Source organism: Lolium perenne, chromosome 7 (genome assembly GCF_019359855.2).
Source record: "Lolium perenne isolate Kyuss_39 chromosome 7, Kyuss_2.0, whole genome shotgun sequence".
Classification (NCBI taxonomy): domain Eukaryota; kingdom Viridiplantae; phylum Streptophyta; class Magnoliopsida; order Poales; family Poaceae; genus Lolium; species Lolium perenne.
Genome location: NC_067250.2, coordinates 219,805,362 through 219,829,989, shown reverse-complemented (window position 1 = coordinate 219,829,989; position 24,628 = coordinate 219,805,362). Strand labels below are relative to the sequence as shown.

The 24,628-nt window shown below is 48.4% G+C and overlaps 1 protein-coding gene across 3 annotated transcripts; it reads left to right on the top strand.

Moving 5' to 3' along the window:
- Nucleotides 1-1,440: 1,440 nt before the first annotated feature.
- Nucleotides 1,441-5,370, top strand: LOC127313562 (receptor homology region, transmembrane domain- and RING domain-containing protein 2). 3 transcript variants are annotated; one of them, XM_051344047.2, is made up of 5 exons: nt 1,441-1,734; nt 2,183-2,375; nt 2,663-2,887; nt 3,326-3,730; nt 4,156-5,370. In XM_051344047.2, the coding sequence occupies exons 2-5, from the start codon at nt 2,234-2,236 to the stop codon at nt 4,908-4,910; spliced, it is 1,527 nt and encodes a 508-aa protein (XP_051200007.1). In that variant the 5' UTR covers nt 1,441-1,734; nt 2,183-2,233; the 3' UTR covers nt 4,911-5,370. The 3 variants fall into 3 exon arrangements, with proteins under 3 accessions (XP_051200007.1, XP_051200006.1, XP_051200008.1); XM_051344046.2 differs by having other exon boundaries at nt 2,174-2,375; XM_051344048.2 differs by lacking the exon at nt 2,183-2,375 and having other exon boundaries at nt 1,443-1,734.
- Nucleotides 5,371-24,628: the final 19,258 nt, after the last annotated feature.

Below are 24,628 nucleotides of genomic sequence, written 5' to 3'. Positions count from 1 at the left end.
GGGTGGCACCCGCGAGCGTCACCGCGTCGGTGTCGGCCAACCGATAGAGATTTCTCCCGACCCTCGTCACCCCGCCCCGAGCGCTCCATCCTGCTCCACCAACCTCACCACCCACCAGCGTGCGCCACCACGGCTTAAGAGACACCAACGCCATCTCCCCGCAGCCAGCAAACCGAAGCCAGCGAGACGAGAAAGGAACACGAAAACGAGGGGCTGCGAGGGAAAGGCACCACGGGAGGGAACTGCCTCCACCGCCAATGGCGGTACCCGTCCGGACATGCCGACAAGGGGCAAACCAGGCCCTCCTGGCCTGGCCGAGCATAGACCCACCTGGTCCGTGCTCGTGAAGCCCGCCGTCGGATGCTGCAGGAGTGGCGCCTCCACCCCAGCTGCCTCCGCTCCGGTCTCCTACCCCATCGGCCAGAAGCAGCACGGATGCACCCGGCCGGCCCGCCAAAACCCAGATGGGCCCCAAAGGGCCAGGATCTGGGCCGGGGGAACGCCGCCGCACCCCGCTCCGCCCCGCCGCCAATCGGCAACGGCAACGCCAGCTCGCCGCCTGGCTGCGCCGCCCAGGGAGACTGCGCCGTGCCGGAGACCATCCGTGCCCGAGGAGCACCGCCGCCAGAAGGAGAGGACCCCGCGCCCCTCTTCCAACGCACGGGGAAGAGCCGCTCCGCCGCCGCCGGCACCGCGCGGGCTTTGCCCGGCGGCCTGCGCCGGCGGCGGCGGCTGGGGAAGGTCGGGGACGGATGCGGAGGGCCGAAGCGTTTTTTTTCCGAGACGAGAAGGATCGGTAGAGCTTACACATGTATCAAGAGATGTGGATCGATGTTAGTGGCGGTTGGACTTTGAAGATCCGTACAAACACCTGTGGGAAGCAAGTGTGATCAGCTCGCTGCTCCCGTGAATGATCCGGATGATATGATAACACAGCCTGATGCATTGCTGGCTTCGTTTGCTCCTTGTGCAGTCAACGAACAGAGAGAGATCAATTCAGAGCAGAATTCTACCTCAGCCATTTTTTGTGTGGGGAGAACACGTCTACAAAAAATATCAGGGTCAACACTACCATGAAACTGACGTGCAGCAAAAGAAAATCCCACTAGATGCGACCAGAAGATTTGGGAAAGAAACTCCTTGCACATTGACAGTGTCTGAGATTTTCTACAAGTACTACTCCTTTCATCCTTTGCTTGATGTATATCTCTTTGGAACACTGAAAGTGTTTAGTAGCATAATAATGGTTTTGTTTACAGCTACTTGCATGATAAATATCTCTAGGAACAATGACGGTGCTTAGCATAAAACATTAATTTTTGGCTGTCCGAGCGCTGATACGGTTGTCTGATCTCTACGAACATTGGGGGCCAGGATCCTGATGTTGACAACGCTGGTAAATAACAGGGTGTGGGTAATATCCAGCGATAGAGATGGATGGGCAGAAAACAAGTACTATAAACTGAAAAATCGGATCAAGAGGCGACGCGAATCCGAAGGTCTGCAAACCAATTCCCAATCTCGACTTCTCCCCCTCTGTCTCGCTGCCTGTCTCCTCTCCATTGAATTCGCCGTCAATCTCGCCACCTATGCGTAATCCCACGGCCGGTTTCCCCCCAACCCCCCCTCTCATGGCAGCCGACGTCTCTATCCGCGCACCGCTTCTCTGCCTTCAACCACGCACCCAGTAACCACCGCCGATTCTCACTCCCCCTTCGTCTTCTCCCTTTCCAGGTGAAAAATCCGTAACCTTTTCGTCGATTAGTTATGTTTCTTGGTATACAGCGATTAGATTCGAACGATTAGGGCTATTTTGGTAGCTCGTGTTGCAAAATTAGTTTTTTTTTCGGGTGAATTCGAGCTGTAGGTGCTATCTGTTAGCCGGACTGTTCTTGTCTCTTATTCCAATACTATCAATTCGGGATAGTAGTTATTGGATGGTGATTCCGGAGCTGCGGATCGGTCATAATATGGGAGTCTACTGAGGCTTTGGACCCAGGTTGGGTCTCCCCATGTTCCCATGAATAAACTGTTCTATTGTCCAAATTTCAGAGGTTCCCCCCTTCTGTGCTGCATTTAGGTGCTACGACTGCAAATATTTTTCGCACTACTGCACGGTTACACTGTTCCTGCTCTTTGGTTTGCTGCCTTGAACTTAGGAATGCTATTGCAGGGTTTGCAGCCAATTTGTGCTCTAGAGTTCTCGATTAGAGCATCGGTGTTTGGTGACAAGATGAACTGTTCAAGGGGAGGGAGATTATTCCCCCTCTTGTTATGTGCAGTGGTTTACATCATGGCTCAGCCGGGAGCTTGCAATGTGGTGCTGATAGCAAATAACACAACCTTGTCATTCAGTGATGTCGAGGCAACCTTTAGTAAGCGCTATACCTTACCCATTATCCTTGTCGTTTAGTTATCAACTTGTGGCTACTTTCTTTAGTTGTTATTATTGTAGCTTATTGAGTTTTTATGCTTAGTTGATAATTTGAGTCATCACCGATGAATGGATTAATTGCTTGTCCTGTGCTGTGCTGTGCTAAAAAAGAACGCACTGTAGCGCTGCTTTTGTTAGCTCATGTGCGACAACATGTTTAAGAACTATTGTTCTTGATTCAAACTATCTGTGTTAAGAAGAATTTATTAAAATTTCAATCTTTTGCAGCTCCTGCGGTGGAAGGTTCAGGTGTAAATGGTGTAATTTACACCGTGGAGCCTCTGGATGCATGCAGTCCTCTGAGTAAGAGGGCAGTTGAAGGACCTATATCACCATTTGCACTGATTTTAAGAGGTGGCTGCCAGTTTGATGATAAAGTTAGAAATGCTCAGGATGCCGGATTCAAGGCTGTGATAGTATATGATAACAAAGACCATGGTGTCCTTGTTTCAAGTAATGTTCCTTGACTCTTCCTTTTGGTCTTGTCTTCATTCTTCTTTTTATGGTGTATATATTTCTAATAACGCATTGCTCTGATCATCTCATATAAAAGAGTCTATGGTGCATTGATTTAAATATTTACAATTCATGATATTTGATAGATAAACAGTAGAGGTGAGTGGAATTAAGAGGAGATATGCAAAATTCTAATCCTGTGTCATAAAATTTAAATGGTTTGAATCATTAGCAACCTGATGCAGATTCCACCTCACGATACAGAGCAGAAATACTTCTAAATAAAAAAAAAAACATAGAGAGCAGAAATCGATGATAAACTGTGATGCATAAAATTGTTAAGATGTGTGATTTCCTATTAGCTGACTGTCTCCTCCAATATTATGCATTCAGTGCACATATTTGCAATGGTATTTAACTAACAAGTGTTAACAGTGGCTGGAAGCTCATTTGGAATCGACATATATGCTGTCTTCATCTCTAAGGCCTCAGGAGAGGTGTTGAAGAAATATTCAGGTCAAAGTGATGCTCAGTTGTGGATAATATCAACGCATGTGAACTCAGCTTTGTCAATTATGGCAATTTCTTTCACAGCACTGCTTGCTATGTCTGCTGTCCTAGCCACTTGTTTCTTTGTGAGAAGACACCAGATAAGAAGGGACATAGCTCGAATGCCTGCAGCACGAGAATTTCATGGAATGAGCAGTCAATTAGTTAAGGCAATGCCAAGTCTTATTTTTACGGAAGTCCAAGAAGACAACTGTACGTCAGCAACATGTGCCATTTGCTTAGAGGACTACAGTGTTGGTGAAAAGATAAGGGTGCTGCCTTGTCGTCACAGTATGTTCTTCTCACACCTAACAATTATTTTCTAGTTAGCATAATAATATTACTTTCATTGTTTGGGATCTCAATGATGTGCACTTTCTGCACAACCAGATTAATCAATCTGTACTAGCCATTACTGGTTTAATGACCGGAAATAGAATTACACTTATATTACTACTAGAATGGAGCAAAGAAATGGTGTCACTGATAAAAACTTCCATCATAATGACCATAACCCCACATATCCCCTTTTCTGGTTTGAGATATAAACTCAATTAAATACGGTCTTCCTAAATTTCATTTGTTTCCCGGTATCCTGGCGTAGATAGAGATCTACACTATGAGATCAGAAACTAGTGTTGCAGTGGTACTGACCCCTATGTTATGTGAAGCTTTTTTTAGCCAGTGCACTGATACTTGGCTGTGTCATCTTACAGAGTTCCATGCTGCCTGTGTGGACCTGTGGCTCACTTCATGGAGAACATTCTGCCCTGTATGCAAGCGGGATGCAAATGCTGGAGCGCCAAACCTCCCTGCATCAGAGTCTACCCCTTTGCTTTCTTCTATCATCCACTTGCCTGCTGAATCGACGGCTTTGGCTTCTTTTCGGTCAATGGTGGCAGCATCTCCTCCCAGGTCGATAAGTCGGCATCCATCATCACAGTCCATATCCCGCACACACTCCAATTCCAGAATGCACCGCAGTCATAATCCATGCAGATCTTATTCCAACTCACCTACCATCAGTACAAGTAGGAGCAATGTAGACCTTGCAAACATGTCATCCCCATGGTCTCACACTTCACACCTTGCATCTGCAAACTCTCTTGGTGGAGGGCATTTGTCTCCGCCAATCAGCATCAGATGTACATCACACTCTCGTTCCAGCTACGGTATTTCAGGGCAGTACTTAGGTTCACCCCACATACCTCGTTCCAGCTATGGGTCTCCAACCTATTATCCTGGCTCTTCAGGGCAGCAGTACCCTTACATTAGGCAACGCACGGAGTCAGGGCCAAGCCTATTTACCATGGTGCCCCAGTCACCACAACACACCCAGCTGCAGCACGGTGGCGACTCGGGGACGAGTCTATCAGCTTCAACGTCGACTCAGTCACTGCATCAGGCCTACCTACAGCATTGCCCTGATTCTGATGCAAGCTTATCGGCTCAGTCACTACCAGGCTGCTGATAGAGCTAACGAAGTTTACCATTGAAATCCAGTTAGACCTCTTTCACGCAAAAAAACTGACTGTTCAGGGCGGCCGGCAAGCAAAGCTGAGCTTGCCTGGAAGAAGAGAGAATCGGTGACCTTTAATCTGACCAACTACTTGCTGGGAATCTTGAAGCTGAAAATGACTCTGCTGACCATATTTGAGTGTGCAAGGATTGTCTTGACATGCATACGTTTTGAGGCGTGCCATTTTCTGGTACTTTTATATCATGGGTGTATATTATTACGGCTTAATAGTGATCTATTAGTTGCAGCCAGAAAGGCCTTGAGCTAGTAATAAAATGGCATGTATTGCGGCCATGAGTACTTCAGAGAAATATATATTCTTGATCGTTCATACATCTTACTTTGTCCTCAAGGATATATTGGTGTTACGTCGGATCTGTAATCATGTTCTTCAAATGCTTTTTGTTTATTATTCCTTTCTCGCCAAAATGTAGTGCGTACACTTTTTTTAAAAGTTAAACGATATCAAGTTTGATCAAAGATGTAGAGAAAATTGTGAGAATCTATAATATGAAATCACCGTGAAATCATCGTGATATATACATTTGCTATTGCAGATATAGATACTTTTTTCAATAAATTTGGTCAAACTAATTGTACGTACATAGTTTGACTTCTGAAAAAACTTATATGTACAAGCATTGCACCTTGGAGAAAGACTGATTTCACACAACAATGGCTTTGTTCACCAAGGTAACCTTGGATTTTGATCCTGGAAATTGCGACTCGGTGAAGAGCACCACCAAAAATACAGTTTACCTGTGCGTGCTCCCACCTTTTTTTGCCAAAGCTGTTGCTGCAAGTCGCCAAACACCCGAACTTGCGCACCAAGTCTTCATCACAACCAATACAATACACCTCTCCATCATTGCAAACCTCCGATCGCATACACCACGGGTTTCTCCACCTCTGCCAATATCTCTTATTTTCATATTGTTGAAATGCATACATAAATATTTCTTTTGATATACATCAATGCATCTTTTAACATAGATGGACAATACTTCTAAAAGAAATAGAAAACAAAAGTACACTTACTATTCGAGTTCTATATATATTTTCTGAAACTGCTATGTATTAATGGACATTGCCGATTGCGAGTTATTAGCATTAAACCAACAACCAGTTTGCAGTTCAAATTTACCAAATACTCATGTTTGCACTCATAAATCCACAACTTTTTCATAAGTTATTTTTTGGCAAGAAGCACAAAAAAATGAATTGACACAAAACTGATAGATGGGACCTACCTGTAAGGCTAACATGGGAGAAACATGAGCAATATAAATGTAAATACCAAAAAAATCAAGTTTCATGCATGGTCGTCCCGTTCCTGCCTAGCTAGCTGGTCCTCCTCCCGCCGCCGGGCCATGGACGAGGGCCTGCCCGCCCTCCTCCTCAGCCATGTCCCCGTCCTCGCACTTGGGCGAGCATCCCCTGCTACGTAGCTACGAGGAGCCTAACAAGTGGCTGCAAAAGGACCAGATGGTCGCCAGACGTCAACCCCGGTGACCACCGGAGTGGCGAAGCATGGCAGTAAGCAGTGGAGGCTCCCTACAGAGCACACGAGGACGAACTGAAGTGTCTAGGAGGACAATAAGCTCACCCTGGTCAAGATGGTGTGCTCGTACGAGATAGGAGGAGCGGAGGTGACGATACAGTCCAACGATGTTGCGGTCGAATGCGTGGAAGAAGTGGACGACGACGATGATTCACTGCAACCCGTGTCGGTTCCTTCTGCTAGGAGAACATGGACGGCAAGGCGGAGTTGGTGGTGTGGTCGGAGGAGCTCAGGGAGGTCTAGAACTGTGGATCTAGGTGGAACCCAAAGTGGTCGCGCGCGTTCGTTTACATTGGCCCGCAGACAACAAAATGGTTGTATAGGGCCACGGAGATCGTTCACATCGAAGACATCCCAGTGGACCATCGCATTTTTTTTGGCTGACAACGTCACGGTCGGTAATGACGGTTAACGTCCCATCGAGGCCTGTGGCCAGCGATTACCGGTTCACGCACAAAGGCGGTGCTTCCCGCGAGCCGCCAATACATTGACGTGTTTCGCCGCCGCTTCGCGCGCGGGAAACGTCTTGCACGCGGTCAGCGTTTCCCGCCCTATCGTGGCTATATATGGTGCAAGCCGGAGGTCGAGGAGGGCACACCCCAACCCAACCGTAGAAATCATCCATGGCCGAGCATGACCCCGCCTGGGCTCGCATTGTTCACATGGCCTGTGGCGTCTTCCCCGATGATCCTGACCTTGCCTCTGTCCACGCGACTGAGGAGTTCGACACGGAGCAGAAGGCCGCGTACGCGGCCGAGTAGCTGGAGGCGGAGGTGGCGGAGGCCTTTGCGGAGGAGGCGGCGATGGAAGCGACGACGATGGAGGCGGTGGAGACCAGGGCGTAAGAGGTGGCGGTGCAGGCGACGACCATGGCCGACCTCCAGGCGCAGCTCACGGAGGACAGGGCAGAGCTCGCGGCGGCGACCGCGTATGCTAGGGCGCGCCGAGCGGCAGGCGGCAACCATGGCGGACGTCGTCCTCGAAGACATGGATGACGAGGACGAGCACGACATTGACTTCATCCCGTATGATGATGAAGAGGGCGTGTTTGTACGCGCCGAGCAGGCGTTGCTCGCGTCGTTCGAGAGCCTCTCCGAGGGACGTTGATCGCCGTCGGGTTCTTGCGGCGGAGGCACAAGCTCGCGGCGATGCGATGTCCATGAGGCAGGCCGTGCGCTCCCACGGTGGCGGTGGCGTGGGCAGGGATGGACCACGCACGGATCGACGGGTTGAACCGCGAGCTGCAGGGCGCCATCACGGCAAGGGAGGAAGCGGCGGTGGCAATGGCGAGGGACAGGGCCCGCTACCGCGAGGACCTGACACACATCACGGCGGACGAGACGGCTACGCAGTTAGCCCGCCGGGCCTCCTCTGGCGGAGGCTGTCGAACGGCGGCAGCGGGAAGACGTTTCCTCCTTCCGGGAGCAGAACCACCTTCGAAGGAGCGCCGCGTGGCTGGCCAAGCCCGCATGTGCTCCGACGACGGCGCCGACCCGTCGAGATCACGCCGACAGCCGCAGTAGTAGGCCGCACGACTACGAGTAAACCTGGTCGTAGTAGGCCACGCGACGACGAGTAGGTACGACCGTCGTAGTTGTAGGTTAACTCTAACCATCTCTGCAAAAATTATGGTCCTTTTAGCCATCAATAGGAATGACAAACATTTTTCTTACATGTGTCATTCACCGGCGGGCCCTGATCCGACCAATCAATTTTTCTTATGTTTCTTTCCAAAAATTCATGAAAAAGGGTGTATTTATGTACGGTAAGCTCGTAATAAAATAGAAATTTGAGCACTAAATGGAAATGGTAAATTTAAGTACTACATGAAAAAAAATGGTGAGCTTATATCGTTGAGTAGCGAAGTTTAATGGCGTCTATATTTTTAGGACGGAGAGGGAGTATCAAACATTCAAACTTATGGCCTTATGCTACGTACTCTGCCCGTGGTTGTCCATAATGAAACACTTGGGACGTCGCTACTCCAATTAGGTCCTAGGATTGGTACAAGAATCGACGCCGACTCTGTTCAAGTGTTAGATTCAGAGCCAGCAGGAATACGAAACTCGTTCGTCTCCGTTTGGTTTCAGCCTTTCCGGGTCCGATTCCGATACCACCTGCACGAGTACGGGGCATGCAGGGATCCTCCACAAATATATACAGCGGCCGCAATTCGATCGATCCCGTAGCAAGCAGGACCCGCCCCTTTCTCGTGTGCTTCCTTTTTGCCTTTGCTACGCCCTTCGCCCTAGCTCTGCTTGAACCGATCGTCATCGGCATGGCGACGAAGGGAGCGGGCGCCACCTCGATCGATCGCCGGCGCCGTGCACACAACATGCTGGACTCCGCCTGCGCCGACCCTGGCTACGCTCTGCGCTGGTGCGAGCAGGCGCGGACCGACGGCGACATGAAGGAGGCGCGCCTCCTCCTGCGCAGCGCCCTGGGATGCAGCAAGGTCGCCGACTACGCCTCCATCTACAAAGCGTGGATCGCCATGGAGCTTCGCGCAGGCAACGTCGACGCCGCCAGGGGCCTGTTCCACGAGTGGGGCAGCCGCATATACGCCGGCGAGGACGACAGCGGCGTCAACTTCTGGTGCATGTTCATCAACTTCGAGGTCTGGAACGGAGGTGCCGACTGCACGCGAGCCGTCGCCAGGGCGGCCGCGGAGGCCTGCCCCAGCGATCCAACCATCTACGCCAAGAGCCTCAAGGTGGAGGTGCTCTTCAGGCACGGCGACCGCGTGCTCGCCCACAATCTCGACAACTTCGCCATGGACGCCGACTGCAAGGATTGGCTGCTTCATTACCAGTACCAGGTGGGAGCATGCCACGGCCACAACAACTCTAGGGCCAAACTGCTCGGCGGCGGCTTCTTCCTGGGCAAGATGTGCCGCGGCATCAGGCGGCTCGTGCAGCCACATGGATTCCGGCCGCTTCATGCATCATCCACGACGACATGCCTATCCGTCTAGAGATCATTGATCCATATGCCTCGCTATTTGCCGTGTAATCTCCAGATTAAAACTCTCAAAAATTGTATTGATACACAATTGTATATTGTAAACAGTACTGCAATGTTACGTCAATGCATGGTGATCACTTTAGCATCGATGCTACATCTCGCTCATTTACCCACTTGATTGTCTTGTCTCTTTTCTTTAAGTTTACCAGGGCTCGTGGCACCGTGCATTTCTTTTATCTTGGTTAATAAGTGTTTGACTTGCGGAAAACCAAAACTGATCTCGGGTGCATATGCACCCTAACTTGCAAGTTTAGATTCGGAAGAGTTTAACTCATACCCATAGAGCCGCAGTTCAATTGGCACAATCTTCTTTTCCTAAACACTCATTGGTACCCAAGTCATATATGTAGATATACTGTATATAATAAGACTAGGTGATTTCCCGTACCTTGCTCATGGGGCATAAAGAAATATTGCCTTTGCTACCATCAACAATATATTGTAAATAAGTATTTTTCTAAACTAAATTAACTTGCTAATAACGCTTATATTTCGGAACGGGAGTAATAATTTTTATTTTTAGGATCTTGATGAATTCGTGGGAAATTTTATAAGAATAATTGCAGAGGAAATTGGTTAAACCGATGATGCTATTATTTTTTTCTAATTTTCCAAAAGAAATATGAAAAATGGTGATATTTTTTTTCTAATTCTACTGGTAAAAGGGCAACATATTTTACCATCTCATAAATAAACTTTGAATTTAAAAATATCCAAACAATATGAACTTCCATGAAAAAATACTACTGGGGTACTTATATTGGTACCAATCATTGGTTTTTGTGAGAAGTAACTAATCATAGGAAGAAAATATGGTGAGACCAGAAACATTATATTGAAGGAAAAGTCTAACTAATATTCGGCTGTAGCTACGTCTAGCCTTTACTACGGGACTAGCACGTGGTGCCGACGAAATTTCATCGGGCCGTCGGCATAGGTCCCCAACCGTGTATGTCAACACCCCTCTATGGATCGCGACCGCCTTCTTAAGTTTCAAGATTTTAGTATGTTAGGAAACCTACTATTAGGGGATATTAATAAATTTGAATTTCGACATTTTTTGCAAAAAAAGTTTATTTCTCGGTAAAATAGCATCATCTTTTGCATACAACGTCGGGAAAAAAATGTATAACCTATCAAAATAACTGTTTCAAAAAGTACATCCGATTCTAAGGACATTCAGCCATTTGCAATATTTTAAGATTGTCAAAATTCCAAAGGAAAATATAAAAGTATGAGATTTTTATTTTTGCTAGAAATTGTTTATTTTATATTTTTCATTTTATAAAAAAATAAAATCAATAATTGAATTGTGCCTAAAGATTATTATTTCTTAGTCGTTGAAGTTTATATAAATAATTGTTTAAAATACAAAATAATAAAAGTCGTGGCATCACTGTCTAAAGGTTAATAGAATTAATATGACATCACCGTGAAATCATCGTGATATATACATTTGTTATTGCAGATATAGATATATTTTCAATAAATTTGGTCAAACTAATTGTACATAGTTTGACTTCTGAAAAAACTTATACGTACAAGAATTGCACCTTGGAGAAAGCCTGATTTCACAAAACAATGGCTTCACCAAGATAATCTTGAATTTCATCCTGAAAATCGCGACTCGGTGAAGAGCACCATCAAAAATACAGTCTACCTGTGCTGCAATTCTTTTTTTCCAAGGCGCTGCAAGTCGCCAAACACCTGAACGTGTGCACCAAGTATTTATCACAACCAATTGGTTGGGGAGGAACGGAACGGGGATGGCTGCAACTCCACCCTGCTCGAGGAGAGAGCAAGCAAGGGGAAATGGCCAGAGGCGGCGGCGGCCAGAAAATCAATAGAGGCGGAGGCTTGGGGGGCTGGGGGCCTGGCTCCTTCGCCATGCGCCGACGTGCGAGGGAGGCATCAGCGCGTCCAGCCGCTCGCGGGGAGGAGGAATGCGATTGGGGAGGAGTGAAAGGAAGGGGATTGGGGAGAGAGATGGGACGCATTTGGAATGGGCAGAGGCGGCTAGGGTTTCGTACATTCGAAGACGAGACTACCCCGCTATCTACCCAAGCGCGTGAGATATTTCTGGTCACCATCGCGAGGCGATACCAGCCCGCTAGCGAGCCTTAGCGGCTGACACGCGGACCCAGCTGACCGTGGGGCCTAGATGCACCCAGAGGCGGGTAGGGAATGGCTGCTCCATTTCTTTTTACCACGCGGGGCAAACGGTAATTACACATTGGAGGCTCCTCAGCCAACCACAAGGCACACGCGTGGAACGAAGGGACGGCCAAGATAAACTCATTGTGCAAATCCAATGGCTAGCATGCTCAAAACGTTGTGAAGCCCCCTATGGGGGGGCATCGTTTATACCTTTAGATACACCTCTCCATCGTTGTGAACCTCCAATCGCATACACCACGAGTTTCTCCACCTCTGCCAATAACTCCTTTTACATATTGTTGAAATGCATACATAAATATTTCTTTTGATATACATCCATGCATCTTTTAATATACATGGATACTTCTAAAAGAAATAGAAAACAAAAGTAAACTTACTACTTCCACCGTCTCAGTATTCGAGTTCTATATATATTATCTGAAACTACTATGTATTAATGGACATTGCCGGTTGCGAGTTATTAGCATTAAACCCTGATTAAACCAACCACCATTTTGAAGTTCAAATTTACCAAATAGTACTACTCCCTCCGTCCTAAAATGTAAGGCATCTAAGGACTGATCAAAAGTCAAACTTTACTAACATTGACTCAATATTTAGAAAAATATATGTACATCTACAATATCGAATGACCATATTAAGAAAATATATTTTATGGTGAATCTATTCATATTGATTCAGTACTGTAAATATTTATATTTTTGTGTATAAACTTGGTCAAATTTAAAAACAACGTTGACTTTTGACTAACCCTTACAGGCCTTACATTTTGGGACGGAGAGAGTACTAGTTTATGTTTGCATGTCATAAATCCACGCCTAGCAAGCTATTCCTCCTCCCGCCGTTGGGCCATGGATGAGGGCATGGCTGCCCCTCCTCCTCAGCCATGTCCCCGCCCTCGCGCCTGGGCGAGCATCCCCTGCTACGTCCTCCACGAAGCTACGGGGAGCCTAACATGATGCTGCAAAAGCACCAGATGGTCACCAGACGTGAACCCCGCCCGAAACAGGTGGTAGCTCCCTACAGAGCACACGAGGACGAACTGAAGTGTCTAGGATCAGGACAATAAGCTCACCCTGGTCAAGATGTTGTGGTCGTATAACATATGAGGAGCGGAGGCGATGACACGGTCCAACGATGTTGCGGTCGAATGCGGGGAAGAAGTGGACGACGACGATTCATTGCACCCGTGCCGATTCCTTCTGCTAGGAGAACATGGACGGCAAGGCGGAGTTGGTGGTGTGGTCGGAGGAGCTCAGGGAGGTCTAGAACTGTGGATCTAGGTGGAACCCAAAGTGGTCGCGCGTTCGTTTACATTGGCCCGTAGACAACAAAATGGTTGTATAGGGCCACGGAGATCGTTCACATCGAAGACATCCCAGTGGACCATCGCATTTTTTTTGGCTGACAACGTCACGGTCGGTAATGACGGTTAACGTCCCATCGAGGCCTGGCCAGCGATTACCGGTTCACGCACAAAGGCGGTGCTTCCCGCGAGCCGCCAATACATTGACGTGTTTCGCCGCCGCGCGCGAAACGTCTTGCACGCGGTCAGCGTTTCCCGCCCTATCGTGGCTATATATGGTGCAAGCCGGAGGTCGAGGAGGGCACACCCCAACCCAACCGTAGAAATCATCCATGGCCGAGCATGACCCCGCCTGGGCTCGCATTGTTCACATGGCCTGTGGCGTCTTCCCCGATGATCCCGACCTTGCCTCCGTCCACGCGACCGAGGAGTTCGACACGGAGCGTGGCTGGGCCGCGCACGCGGCCGAGTAGCTGGAGGCGGAGGTGGCGGAGGCCTTTGCGGAGGAGGCGGCGATGGAAGCGACGACGATGGAGGCGGTGGAGACCAGGGCGTAAGAGGTGGCGGTGCGGCGACGACCATGGCCGACCTCGGTGCGCAGCTCACGGAGGACAGGGCAGAGCTCGCGGGCGGCGACCGCGTATGCTAGGGGGCGCCGAGCGGCAGGCGGCAACCATGGCGGACGTCGTCCTCGAAGACATGGATGACGAGGACGAGCACGACATTGACTTCATCCCGTATGATGATGAAGAGGGCGTGTTTGTACGCGCCGAGCAGGGGGCGTTGCTCGCGTCGTTCGAGAGCCTCTCCGAGGACGTTGATCGCCGTCGGGTTCTTGCGGCGGAGGCACAAGCTCGCGGCGATGCGATGTCCATGAGGCAGGCTTTCGTGCGCTCCCACCTGGTGGCGGTGGCGTGGGCAGGGATGGACCACGCACGGATCGACGGGTTGAACCGCGAGCTGCAGGGCGCCATCACGGCAAGGGAGGAAGCGGCGGTGGCAATGGCGAGGGACAGGGCCCGCTACCGCGAGGACTGACACACATCACGGCGGACGAGACGGCTACGCAGTTAGCCCGCCGGGCCTCCTCTCTCGGCGGAGGCTGTCGAACGCCGGCAGCGGGAAGACGTTTCCTCCTTCCGGGAGCAGAACCACCTTCGAAGGAGCGCCGCGTGGCTGGCCAAGCCCGCATGTGCTCCGACGACGGCGCCGACCCGTCAGATCACGCCGACAGCCAGTAGTAGGCCGCACGACTACGAGTAAACCTGGTCGTAGTAGGCCACGCGACGACGAGTAGGTACGACCGTCGTAGTTGTAGGTTAACTCTAACCATCTCTGCAAAAATTATGGTCCTTTTAGCCATCAATAGGAATGACAAACATTTTTCTTACATGTGTCATTCACCGGCGGGCCCTGATCCGACCAATCAATTTTTCTTATGTTTCTTTCCAAAAATTCATGAAAAAGGGTGTATTTATGTACCGTAAGCTCGTAATAAAATAGAAATTTGAGCACTAAATGGAAATGGTAAATTTAAGTACTACATGAAAAAAAATGGTGAGCTTATATCGTTGAGTAGCGAAGTTTAATGGCGTCTATATTTTTAGGACGGAGAGGGAGTATCAAACATTCAAACTTATGGCCTTATGCTACGTACTCTGCCCGTGGTTGTCCATAATGAAACACTTGGGACGTCGCTACTCCAATTAGGTCCTAGGATTGGTACAAGAATCGACGCCGACTCTGTTCAAGTGTTAGATTCAGAGCCAGCAGGAATACGAAACTCGTTCGTCTCCGTTTGGTTTCAGCCTTTCCGGGTCCGATTCCGATACCACCTGCACGAGTACGGGGCATGCAGGGATCCTCCACAAATATATACAGCGGCCGCAATTCGATCGATCCCGTAGCAAGCAGGACCCGCCCCTTTCTCGTGTGCTTCCTTTTGCCTTTGCTACGCCCTTCGCCCTAGCTCTGCTTGAACCGATCGTCATCGGCATGGCGACGAAGGGAGCGGGCGCCACCTCGATCGATCGCCGGCGCCGTGCACACAACATGCTGGACTCCGCCTGCGCCGACCCTGGCTACGCTCTGCGCTGGTGCGAGCAGGCGCGGACCGACGGCGACATGAAGGAGGCGCGCCTCCTCCTGCGCAGCGCCCTGGGATGCAGCAAGGTCGCCGACTACGCCTCCATCTACAAAGCGTGGATCGCCATGGAGCTTCGCGCAGGCAACGTCGACGCCGCCAGGGGCCTGTTCCACGAGTGGGGCAGCCGCATATACGCCGGCGAGGACGACAGCGGCGTCAACTTCTGGTGCATGTTCATCAACTTCGAGGTCTGGAACGGAGGTGCCGACTGCACGCGAGCCGTCGCCAGGGCGGCCGCGGAGGCCTGCCCCAGCGATCCAACCATCTACGCCAAGAGCCTCAAGGTGGAGGTGCTCTTCAGGCACGGCGACCGCGTGCTCGCCCACAATCTCGACAACTTCGCCATGGACGCCGACTGCAAGGATTGGCTGCTTCATTACCAGTACCAGGTGGGAGCATGCCACGGCCACAACAACTCTAGGGCCAAACTGCTCGGCGGCGGCTTCTTCCTGGGCAAGATGTGCCGCGGCATCAGGCGGCTCGTGCAGCCACATGGATTCCGGCCGCTTCATGCATCATCCACGACGACATGCCTATCCGTCTAGAGATCATTGATCCATATGCCTCGCTATTTGCCGTGTAATCTCCAGATTAAAACTCTCAAAAATTGTATTGATACACAATTGTATATTGTAAACAGTATTGCAATGTTACGTCAATGCATGGTGATCACTTTAGCATCGATGCTACATCTCGCTCATTTACCCACTTGATTGTCTTGTCTCTTTTCTTTAAGTTTACCAGGGCTCGTGGCACCGTGCATTTCTTTTATCTTGGTTAATAAGTGTTTGACTTGCGGAAAACCAAAACTGATCTCGGGTGCATATGCACCCTAACTTGCAAGTTTAGATTCGGAAGAGTTTAACTCATACCCATAGAGCCGCAGTTCAATTGGCACAATCTTCTTTTCCTAAACACTCATTGGTACCCGAGTCATATATGTAGATATACTGTATATAATAAGACTAGGTGATTTCCCGTACCTTGCTGCGGGGCATAAAGAAATATTGCCTTTGCTACCATCAACAATATATTGTAAATAAGTATTTTTCTAAACTAAATTAACTTGCTAATAACGCTTATATTTCGGAACGGGAGTAATAATTTTTATTTTTAGGATCTTGATGAATTCGTGGGAAATTTTATAAGAATAATTGCAGAGGAAATTGGTTAAACCGATGATGCTATTATTTTTTCTAATTTTCCAAAAGAAATATGAAAAATGGTGATATTTTTTTTCTAATTCTACTGGTAAAAGGGCAACATATTTTACCATCTCATAAATAAACTTTGAATTTAAAAATATCCAAACAATATGAACTTCCATGAAAAAATACTACTTTGGGGTACTTATATTGGTACCAATCATTGGTTTTTGTGAGAAGTAACTAATCATAGGAAGAAAATATGGTGAGACCAGAAACATTATATTGAAGGAAAAGTCTAACTAATATTCGGCTGTAGCCACGTCTAGCCTTTACTACGGGACTAGCACGTGGTGCCGACGAAATTTCATCGGGCCGTCGGCATAGGTCCCCAACCGTGTATGTCAACACCCCTCTATGGATCGCGACCGCCTTCTTAAGTTTCAAGATTTTAGTATGTTAGGAAACCTACTATTAGGGGATATTAATAAATTTGAATTTCGACATTTTTTGCAAAAAAAGTTTATTTCTCGGTAAAATAGCATCATCTTTTGCATACAACGTCGGGACAAAATGTATAACCTATCAAAATAACTGTTTCAAAAAGTACATCCGATTCTAAGGACATTCAGCCATTTGCAATATTTTAAGATTGTCAAAATTCCAAAGGAAAATATAAAAGTATGAGATTTTTATTTTTGCTAGAAATTGTTTATTTTATATTTTTCATTTTATAAAAAAATAAAATCAATAATTGAATTGTGCATAAAGATTATTATTTCTTAGTCGTTGAAGTTTATATAAATAATTGTTTAAAATACAAAATAATAAAAGTCGTGGCATCACTGTCTAAAGGTTAATAGAATTAATATGACATCACCGTGAAATCATCGTGATATATACATTTGTTATTGCAGATATAGATATATTTTCAATAAATTTGGTCAAACTAATTGTACATAGTTTGACTTCTGAAAAAACTTATACGTACAAGAATTGCACCTTGGAGAAAGCCTGATTTCACAAAACAATGGCTTCACCAAGATAACCTTGAATTTCATCCTGAAAATCGCGACTCGGTGAAGAGCACCATAAAAAATACAGTCTACCTGTGCTGCAATTCTTTTTTTCCAAGGCGCTGCAAGTCGCCAAACACCTGAACGTGTGCACCAAGTATTTATCACAACCAATTGGTTGGGGAGGAACGGAACGGGGATGGCTGCAACTCCACCCTGCTCGAGGAGAGAGCAAGCAAGGGGAAATGGCCAGAGGCGGCGGCGGCCAGAAAATCAATAGAGGCGGAGGCTTGGGGGGCTGGGGGCCTGGCTCCTTCGCCATGCGCCGACGTGCAGGGAGGCATCAGCGCGTCCAGCCGCTCGCGGGGAGGAGGAATGCGATTGGGGAGGAGTGAAAGGAAGGGGATTGGGGAGAGAGATGGGACGCACGCTGGAATGGGCAGAGGCGGCTAGGGTTTCGTCTGTTCGATGACGAGACTACCCCGCTATCTACCCAAGCGCGTGAGATATTTCTGGTCACCATCGCGAGGCGATACCAGCCCGCTAGCGAGCCTTAGCGGCTGACACGCGGACCCAGCTGACCGTGGGGCCTAGATGCACCCAGAGGCGGGTAGGGAATGGCTGCTCCATTTCTTTTTACCACGCGGGGCAAACGGTAATTACACATTGGAGGCTCCTCAGCCAACCACAAGGTACACGCGTGGAACGAAGGGATGGCCAAGATAAACTCATTGTGCAAATCCAATGGCTAGCATGCTCAAAACGTTGTGAAGCCCCCTATAGGGGGCATCGTTTATACCTTTAGATACACCTCTTCATCGTTGTGAACCTCCAATCGCATACACCACGAGTTTCTCCACCTCTGCCAATAACTCCTTTTACATATTGTTGAAATGCATACATAAATATTTCTTTTGATATACATCCATGCATCTTTTAATATACATGGATACTTCTAAAAGAAATAGAAAACAAAAGTAAACTTACTACTTCCATAGTCTCAGTATTCGAGTTCTATATATATTATCTGAAACTACTATGTATTAATGGACATTGCCGGTTGCGAGTTATTAGCATTAAACCCTGATTAAACCAACCACCATTTTGAAGTTCAAATTTACCAAATAGTACTACTCCCTCCGTCCCAAAATGTAAGGCATCTAAGGACTGGTCAAAAGTCAAACTTTACTAACATTGACTCAATATTTAGAAAAATATATGTACATCTACAATATCGAATGACCATATTAAGAAAATATATTTTATGGTGAATCTATTCATATTGATTCAGTACTGTAAATATTTATATTTTTGTGTATAAACTTGGTCAAATTTAAAAAAACAACGTTGACTTTTGACTAACCCTTACAGGTCTTACATTTTGGGACGGAGAGAGTACTAGTTTATGTTTGCATGTCATAAATCCACGCCTAGCAAGCTATTCCTCCTCCCGCCGTTGGGCCATGGATGAGGGCATGGCTGCCCCTCCTCCTCAGCCATGTCCCCGCCCTCGCGCACAGGCGAGCATCCCCTGCTACGTCCTCCACGAAGCTACGGGGAGCCTAACATGATGCTGCAAAAGCACCAGATGGTCACCAGACGTGAACCCCGCCAGTAAACAGTGGTAGCTCCCTACAGAGCACACGAGGACGAACTGAAGTGTCTAGGATCAGGACAATAAGCTCACCCTGGTCAAGATGTTGTGGTCGTATAACATATGAGGAGCGGAGGCGATGACACGGTCCAACGATGTTGCGGTCGAATGCGGGGAAGAAGTGGACGACGACGATTCATTGCACCCGTGCCGATTCCTTCTGCTAGGAGAACATGGACGGCAAGGCGGAGTTGGTGGTGTGGTCGGAGGAGCTCAGGGAGGTCTAGAACTGTGGATCTAGGTGGAACCCAAAGTGGTCGCGCGCGTTCGTTTACATTGGCCCGCAGACAACAAAATGGTTGTATAGGGCCACGGAGATCGTTCACATCGAAGACATCCCAGTGGACCATCGCATTTTTTTTGGCTGACAACGTCACGGTCGGTAATGACGGTTAACGTCCCATCGAGGCCTGTGGCCAGCGATTACCGGTTCACGCACAAAGGCGGTGCTTCCCGCGAGCCGCCAATACATTGACGTGTTTCGCCGCCGCTTCGCGCGCGGGAAACGTCTTGCACGCGGTCAGCGTTTCCCGCCCTATCGTGGCTATATATGGTGCAAGCCGGAGGTCGAGGAGGGCACACCCCAACCCAACCGTAGAAATCATCCATGGCCGAGCATGACCCCGCCTGGGCTCGCATTGTTCACATGGCCTGTGGCGTCTTCCCCGATGATCCTGACCTTGCCTCTGTCCACGCGACTGAGGAGTTCGACACGGAGCAGAAGGCCGCGTACGCGGCCGAGTAGCTGGAGGCGGAGGTGGCGGAGGCCTTTGCGGAGGAGGCGGCGATGGAAGCGACGACGATGGAGGCGGTGGAGACCAGGGCGTAAGAGGTGGCGGTGCGGCGGCGACCATGGCCGACCTCCAGGCGCAGCTCACGGAGGACAGGGCAGAGCTCGCGGCGGCGACCGCGTATGCTAGGGCGCGCCGAGCGGCAGGCGGCAACCATGGCGGACGTCGTCCTCGAAGACATGGATGACGAGGACGAGCACGACATTGACTTCATCCCGTATGATGATGAAGAGGGCGTGTTTGTACGCGCCGAGCAGGGGGCGTTGCTCGCGTCGTTCGAGAGCCTCTCCGAGGACGTTGATCGCCGTCGGGTTCTTGCGGCGGAGGCACAAGCTCGCGGCGATGCGATGTCCATGAGGCAGGCTTTCGTGCGCTCCCACCTGGTGGCGGTGGCGTGGGCAGGGATGGACCACGCACGGATCGACGGGTTGAACCGCGAGCTGCAGGGCGCCATCACGGCAAGGGAGGAAGCGGCGGTGGCAATGGCGAGGGACAGGGCCCGCTACCGCGAGGACCTGACACACATCACGGCGGACGAGACGGCTACGCAGTTAGCCCGCCGGGCCTCCTCTCTGGCGGAGGCTGTCGAACGCCGGCAGCGGGAAGACGTTTCCTCCTTCCGGGAGCAGAACCACCTTCGAAGGGAGCGCCGCGTGGCTGGCCAAGCCCGCATGTGCTCCGACGACGGCGCCGACCCGTCAGATCACGCCGACAGCCAGTAGTAGGCCGCACGACTACGAGTAAACCTGGTCGTAGTAGGCCACGCGACGACGAGTAGGTACGACCGTCGTAGTTGTAGGTTAACTCTAACCATCTCTGCAAAAATTATGGTCCTTTTAGCCATCAATAGGAATGACAAACATTTTTCTTACATGTGTCATTCACCGGCGGGCCCTGATCCGACCAATCAATTTTTCTTATGTTTCTTTCCAAAAATTCATGAAAAAGGGTGTATTTATGTACGGTAAGCTCGTAATAAAATAGAAATTTGAGCACTAAATGGAAATGGTAAATTTAAGTACTACATGAAAAAAAATGGTGAGCTTATATCGTTGAGTAGCGAAGTTTAATGGCGTCTATATTTTTAGGACGGAGAGGGAGTATCAAACATTCAAACTTATGGCCTTATGCTACGTACTCTGCCCGTGGTTGTCCATAATGAAACACTTGGGACGTCGCTACTCCAATTAGGTCCTAGGATTGGTACAAGAATCGACGCCGACTCTGTTCAAGTGTTAGATTCAGAGCCAGCAGGAATACGAAACTCGTTCGTCTCCGTTTGGTTTCAGCCTTTCCGGGTCCGATTCCGATACCACCTGCACGAGTACGGGGCATGCAGGGATCCTCCACAAATATATACAGCGGCCGCAATTCGATCGATCCCGTAGCAAGCAGGACCCGCCCCTTTCTCGTGTGCTTCCTTTTTGCCTTTGCTACGCCCTTCGCCCTAGCTCTGCTTGAACCGATCGTCATCGGCATGGCGACGAAGGGAGCGGGCGCCACCTCGATCGATCGCCGGCGCCGTGCACACAACATGCTGGACTCCGCCTGCGCCGACCCTGGCTACGCTCTGCGCTGGTGCGAGCAGGCGCGGACCGACGGCGACATGAAGGAGGCGCGCCTCCTCCTGCGCAGCGCCCTGGGATGCAGCAAGGTCGCCGACTACGCCTCCATCTACAAAGCGTGGATCGCCATGGAGCTTCGCGCAGGCAACGTCGACGCCGCCAGGGGCCTGTTCCACGAGTGGGGCAGCCGCATATACGCCGGCGAGGACGACAGCGGCGTCAACTTCTGGTGCATGTTCATCAACTTCGAGGTCTGGAACGGAGGTGCCGACTGCACGCGAGCCGTCGCCAGGGCGGCCGCGGAGGCCTGCCCCAGCGATCCAACCATCTACGCCAAGAGCCTCAAGGTGGAGGTGCTCTTCAGGCACGGCGACCGCGTGCTCGCCCACAATCTCGACAACTTCGCCATGGACGCCGACTGCAAGGATTGGCTGCTTCATTACCAGTACCAGGTGGGAGCATGCCACGGCCACAACAACTCTAGGGCCAAACTGCTCGGCGGCGGCTTCTTCCTGGGCAAGATGTGCCGCGGCATCAGGCGGCTCGTGCAGCCACATGGATTCCGGCCGCTTCATGCATCATCCACGACGACATGCCTATCCGTCTAGAGATCATTGATCCATATGCCTCGCTATTTGCCGTGTAATCTCCAGATTAAAACTCTCAAAAATTGTATTGATACACAATTGTATATTGTAAACAGTACTGCAATGTTACGTCAATGCATGGTGATCACTTTAGCATCGATGCTACATCTCGCTCATTTACCCACTTGATTGTCTTGTCTCTTTTCTTTAAGTTTACCAGGGCTCGTGGCACCGTGCATTTCTTTTATCTTGGTTAATAAGTGTTTGACTTGCGGAAAACCAAAACTGATCTCGGGTGCATATGCACCCTAACTTGCAAGTTTAGATTCGGAAGAGTTTAACTCATACCCATAGAGCCGCAGTTCAATTGGCACAATCTTCTTTTCCTAAACACTCATTGGTACCCAAGTCATATATGTAGATATACTGTATATAATAAGACTAGGTGATTTCCCGTACCTTGCTGCGGGGCATAAAGAAATATTGCCTTTGCTACCATCAACAATATATTGTAAATAAGTATTTTTCTAAACTAAATTAACTTGCTAATAACGCTTATATTTCGGAACGGGAGTAATAATTTTTATTTTTAGGATCTTGATGAATTCGTGGGAAATTTTATAAGAATAATTGCAGAGGAAATTGGTTAAACCGATGATGCTATTATTTTTTCTAATTTTCCAAAAGAAATATGAAAAATGGTGATATTTTTTTTCTAATTCTACTGGTAAAAGGGCAACATATTTTACCATCTCATAAATAAACTTTGAATTTAAAAATATCCAAACAATATGAACTTCCATGAAAAAATACTACTGGGGTACTTATATTGGTACCAATCATTGGTTTTTGTGAGAAGTAACTAATCATAGGAAGAAAATATGGTGAGACCAGAAACATTATATTGAAGGAAAAGTCTAACTAATATTCGGCTGTAGCTACGTCTAGCCTTTACTACGGGACTAGCACGTGGTGCCGACGAAATTTCATCGGGCCGTCGGCATAGGTCCCCAACCGTGTATGTCAACACCCCTCTATGGATCGCGACCGCCTTCTTAAGTTTCAAGATTTTAGTATGTTAGGAAACCTACTATTAGGGGATATTAATAAATTTGAATTTCGACATTTTTTGCAAAAAAAGTTTATTTCTCGGTAAAATAGCATCATCTTTTGCATACAACGTCGGGACAAAATGTATAACCTATCAAAATAACTGTTTCAAAAAGTACATCCGATTCTAAGGACATTCAGCCATTTGCAATATTTTAAGATTGTCAAAATTCCAAAGGAAAATATAAAAGTATGAGATTTTTATTTTTGCTAGAAATTGTTTATTTTATATTTTTCATTTTATAAAAAAATAAAATCAATAATTGAATTGTGCATAAAGATTATTATTTCTTAGTCGTTGAAGTTTATATAAATAATTGTTTAAAATACAAAATAATAAAAGTCGTGGCATCACTGTCTAAAGGTTAATAGAATTAATATGACATCACCGTGAAATCATCGTGATATATACATTTGTTATTGCAGATATAGATATATTTTCAATAAATTTGGTCAAACTAATTGTACATAGTTTGACTTCTGAAAAAACTTATACGTACAAGAATTGCACCTTGGAGAAAGCCTGATTTCACAAAACAATGGCTTCACCAAGATAATCTTGAATTTCATCCTGAAAATCGCGACTCGGTGAAGAGCACCATCAAAAATACAGTCTACCTGTGCTGCAATTCTTTTTTTCCAAGGCGCTGCAAGTCGCCAAACACCTGAACGTGTGCACCAAGTATTTATCACAACCAATTGGTTGGGGAGGAGCAGGCAGGGATGGCTGCAACTCCACCCTGCTCGAGGAGAGAGCAAGCAAGGGAAATGGCCGGAGCGGCGGCGGCAGAAAATCAATAGAGGCGGAGGCTTGGGGGGCTGGGGGCCTGGCTCCTTCGCCATGCGCCGACGTGCAGGGAGGCATCAGCGCGTCCAGCCGCTCGCGGGGAGGAGGAATGCGATTGGGGAGGAGTGAAAGGAAGGGGATTGGGGAGAGAGATGGGACGCACGCTGGAATGGGCAGAGGCGGCTAGGGTTTCGTCTGTTCGATGACGAGACTACCCCGCTATCTACCCAAGCGCGTGAGATATTTCTGGTCACCATCGCGAGGCGATACCAGCCCGCTAGCGAGCCTTAGCGGCTGACACGCGGACCCAGCTGACCGTGGGGCCTAGATGCACCCAGAGGCGGGTAGGGAATGGCTGCTCCATTTCTTTTTACCACGCGGGGCAAACGGTAATTACACATTGGAGGCTCCTCAGCCAACCACAAGGCACACGCGTGGAACGAAGGGACGGCCAAGATAAACTCATTGTGCAAATCCAATGGCTAGCATGCTCAAAACGTTGTGAAGCCCCCTATAGGGGGCATCGTTTATACCTTTAGATACACCTCTCCATCGTTGTGAACCTCCAATCGCATACACCACGAGTTTCTCCACCTCTGCCAATAACTCCTTTTACATATTGTTGAAATGCATACATAAATATTTCTTTTGATATACATCCATGCATCTTTTAATATACATGGATACTTCTAAAAGAAATAGAAAACAAAAGTAAACTTACTACTTCCACCGTCTCAGTATTCGAGTTCTATATATATTATCTGAAACTACTATGTATTAATGGACATTGCCGGTTGCGA